A 3,669-nucleotide genomic window follows, 5' to 3' on the forward strand; every position below is an offset into this window, starting at 1 on the left:
CCCCGCCCCCGCCCCAGCCCGCCGCCGCCGCAGCCGTGCCACGGTCAGGCGCAGCCGCACTCCTCCACGATCATGTTGGGCACGTCGCGCTTGACGATGTTGTACTCGTCGTCGAAGTAGAGCATGGACATGGTGCTCAGCTTGGTGGGGATGCAGCAGGAGTTCACCGTGCCGGGGTTGAGGCCCCGCATGCGGTACTGGTTCACCACGGCCGTGTGGAAGGAGGAGGCGGAGCCGGGGACCCCCGCCAGGTAGGCCGGGCAGCTGCCCTCACAGTAGTTCCCGTAGTAGCCGGTGGGCGCGATGATCCAGTCGTTCCAGCCGATGAGGCGGAAGTCGATGAAGAACTGTTGCCTGCAACAGAGGTTGGTCCGGCCATCACACTCCAGGCCCCGCTTGCGGATGCGGTGCCTGCTGTCCCCCAGCCGGGCCTGCACGACCACAAAGGGCCGGTGCGACTCCTCGCCGGGGTCCACGAACACGGGCACCACGGCCAGCTCCTGGCACCCGTCACACTGCACGTCCAGGTTGAGCCGCCGCTCGCCCCGCTCGAACAAGGCCTGGATGGCCTCGGTGAGCGGGAAGGTGTGCCAGCCGCTGCGCTTGAGGTCCACCTTCTTCTCCACCACGTTCCACCGGTCGCCGTGGCCCTGCTCCTGGAAGTACACCTTGACCCGCACCTTCCTCCGACTGCCCTTCTCCAGGACATAGGGCAGGAGCTTCAGGTAAAGCCACAGGCTGGCCTGCACCACGAACAGGTTCTGGTTGCCTTCGTTGGAGATGAAGAAGTACAGGCGGACCCGGGAGGAGGCGAGGCCATCTGCGGAGAAGTGGGAGAGCAGGCCAAGTTAATTCAAGGAGAACACGAGGCAATGGGGAAAGAGACTCTGCTGCATGATGCTGGAATGTGAACTTGCCACGCAGCTGGAAAACGTTATTGACCAGAAATACTGTTCCTGGGGCCAGGGCCTCTGACTGGAACCTGGGAGAGGCAGAGAAAATCGTTTTCCATTGAGAAACCCTGATCAGCTTGGAGCTGGAGGGTCCAGGCCTATAAAATCCTGCCTCACCTCTCCCAGGCCAGGGCTCCCTGGAGACAGGCTGTCAGGCCTCAAAGCTCAACAGAGGAACTTGTCAGGAGGCCAAGATCTTAACAAGTTGTTATGGGTATCTGTGAAATCTGAAAAACAAAACCAGGATCGCACTGAGGATTTTGGGGTGGGTTGTTTCAGTAGAGAGGTTGGGTTTTTTTTTTTTTTTTTTTTTGGTTAACTCAGGGCATTGCAAAATCAAGCTGAGCCACCTACCGCCTCTTCCCAGTGTTTACCTAAGCATGATCTGATCCAACCCCCAGTGGAAGCTCCACTGCAAACAAGTGAGCTCTGCTCAGATTTCTGACACAGGAACGGGTGCTTTGCAGGCTGCAAAGTACAGCCCTCATTTCTGACTAGTTCCAAGGGACAGGACATTCAGCCTTGAAACTTGAGGTCCACTCCTTTCATGAGACGCTGGCTCCCCATTAATGGCACGTTCAAAATCGCCAAGGAAAAGGGGGAACTGGCTTGTTAGTTTCCTCCATAATTCAGCTCAACGAAAAGAGAGGCCATGCCAACCAAGACACAACTACTCTCTCATGGTACATTTCAGTGACGCTTCTGACAATTTGTACTTTTTTCTTCTTCTTCTTCTTTTTTTTTTTTTTTTGCAGGAAGAACAAATAAGGCAACTGTGTGACCATAGCTGATTTTATCAAACCTCCTACCACTGCCCTGCAGCCCCCTCCTCAGGCCTCGCCTGGCTCCTCTAATAACACTGACATCTGACTTTGAAATGGGGGAAAGTGCAGCCTTAAAAGCTGGTCTTGGACGAGCTGCCTGTGACCTGAATCTGTTATTTATAAGTCAAAGAGCTGGCTCCGTGAAACGGACCAGAAATATACCAGCCCCCGCTGTCATTTTGTGCCACCGGGACCAAAAGGCCTCCTCGACCTTCCAGAATCACATTTCTACTCTGGGCCCCAAAGCACCTTTTAATCCAAGCTCTCTAATTGCATGTCGAGCTTTCCCTGACTCGGTCGGACAGCTAAAACAGCAATGCATTTCTTTCTAAGCACAAACCAGCCCGATTGTCTCTGCTTTTCTCCACACCCGGCCATGCAAAACTTTTCATCCCTTTTCATCCCCATGCGGCACCAGGACCGTCTGCCTGCTGCCTGGGAGGGTGGGGGGCATTTTCAGCCTGGTGACACAACCGCTTCCCCCCACAAGCTCCCTGCCCACCCCCGCCCTGCCCGCACCAGGGCTTCCCCCTCTGCGACCTTCTCCGCAGTCCCCTCGGCACAAATGGGGCTGAGCTCCAGGCACAAAAGCCAGCCTGGCTCATTCAAGTCCTGAAAAGGACAGCGGAGTGGAAAGCACTTGCAGCATTTCAGCGCCGGCACATTTTCCTCCTTCTTTTAAAGTTCCGAAAGATTTTCTGTCTCTCAATTATTATATTTAGACAGTAGTAGAAATTGGCAATCCAGGGCCCGTAGAAAATTCCAGAAAGGACTCCTACCCTTTGTTAACTACGAACTCTGCGGCTCTCAGGCGAGGGGGCTGCTGCCGCTGCCAGGCGCGGCGAGAGGCACGGGGCTGCCCCCAAGAGCCGCGTCTTTCTCTGCGTAAATGATGGGACCTGTTGAGAAGCCTGCCTTCCGCCCGATTCCGGTGCCCACACAATCGGAAGAGAGGTTGCCTAGCTCTCCCCAGTGAGGCTTCAGCAATCCTGGCAAGCCCACGCTGCCCGGCGATGGAAGCGGCCCCGGGGCCTCTCATGCAGGCACACACACACACACACACACACACGCACGCACTCACACACATACACATACACACACACACACACACACTCGTACTTCTCCGGCCCACGGATATCAACAAGCACACACATCTCCAACCACACTGCTAAGCCTACACTCCGATCGTGGGAAACAAAAACATTAAGCAATCACCAAGCAAGTGCCCGCGGAGCCAGGGCCGCACGCATCTGCCGGGAGGGGGATGCGCGCCCAGAGGCGCTGGGGCCTGATTTCAGAGAGCAGGGGTGGAGGGCAAGGCGTTCAGCGGCAGGGACAGGGGGAGCAGGAAAGGGTGTGCTGCCTGGGGGTGGAGGAGGGAGAGGACGGCAACCGGACGGGGCGCGCAGGGCCAGGGGCGAGCGGCAGGGCCGGGAGTCCGCGTTGCCCCCATGGTGCGCCGCCCCCGGCGGCCCGTACGGGAAAGGACAAGGGGGTGGGAGAGGATGAGAGGGGATGGGGAGCGAGGGCCGCAGCTGGCCACCCGTGGGACCAACCCACCTGTCTCTGCGAAGCTGATGATCTCGGAGACGCGCTCCTGGCCGTCTGCTCCCGGGCTGGCGTGGCCGTCGAGGTGCGGGATCTCCACGCGGCCGTCTTCGCGCACCTTGCCCGCGTGCAGCTTGCGCAGGGCCGTGACCATGGCGGCCTTGGGCACGGCGTGCGTGATGTTGGGCCGGCCCCGCATCTGCAGGCGGCTCAAGATGTGCCGCTTCACCGCCTCCAGGAAGTCGCCGTCCACCCGGCCCAGCTCCTCCGGCCGCCGGAAGCCGCCGCACGACGTGCAGGTGTCCTGCGAGCCGCCCGGGACTCCGCGGCGGGGGCGGCGGCGG

The 3,669-nt window shown here is 59.0% G+C and overlaps 1 protein-coding gene across 1 annotated transcript in view; it reads right to left on the reverse strand.

Moving 5' to 3' along the window:
* Window positions 1-11: 11 nt before the first annotated feature.
* INHBB (inhibin subunit beta B) overlaps window positions 12-3,669 on the reverse strand; it is a 16,842-nt gene continuing 13,184 nt past the window's right edge. Inside the window, 3 exon segments of the mRNA XM_034641973.1 lie at window positions 12-820; window positions 3,338-3,650; window positions 3,652-3,669. Of these exon segments, the coding sequence (XP_034497864.1) occupies window positions 45-820; window positions 3,338-3,650; window positions 3,652-3,669 (1,107 nt within the window). The 3' untranslated portion in view covers window positions 12-44.

Source organism: Ailuropoda melanoleuca, chromosome 2 (genome assembly GCF_002007445.2).
Source record: "Ailuropoda melanoleuca isolate Jingjing chromosome 2, ASM200744v2, whole genome shotgun sequence".
NCBI classification, from domain to species: domain Eukaryota; kingdom Metazoa; phylum Chordata; class Mammalia; order Carnivora; family Ursidae; genus Ailuropoda; species Ailuropoda melanoleuca.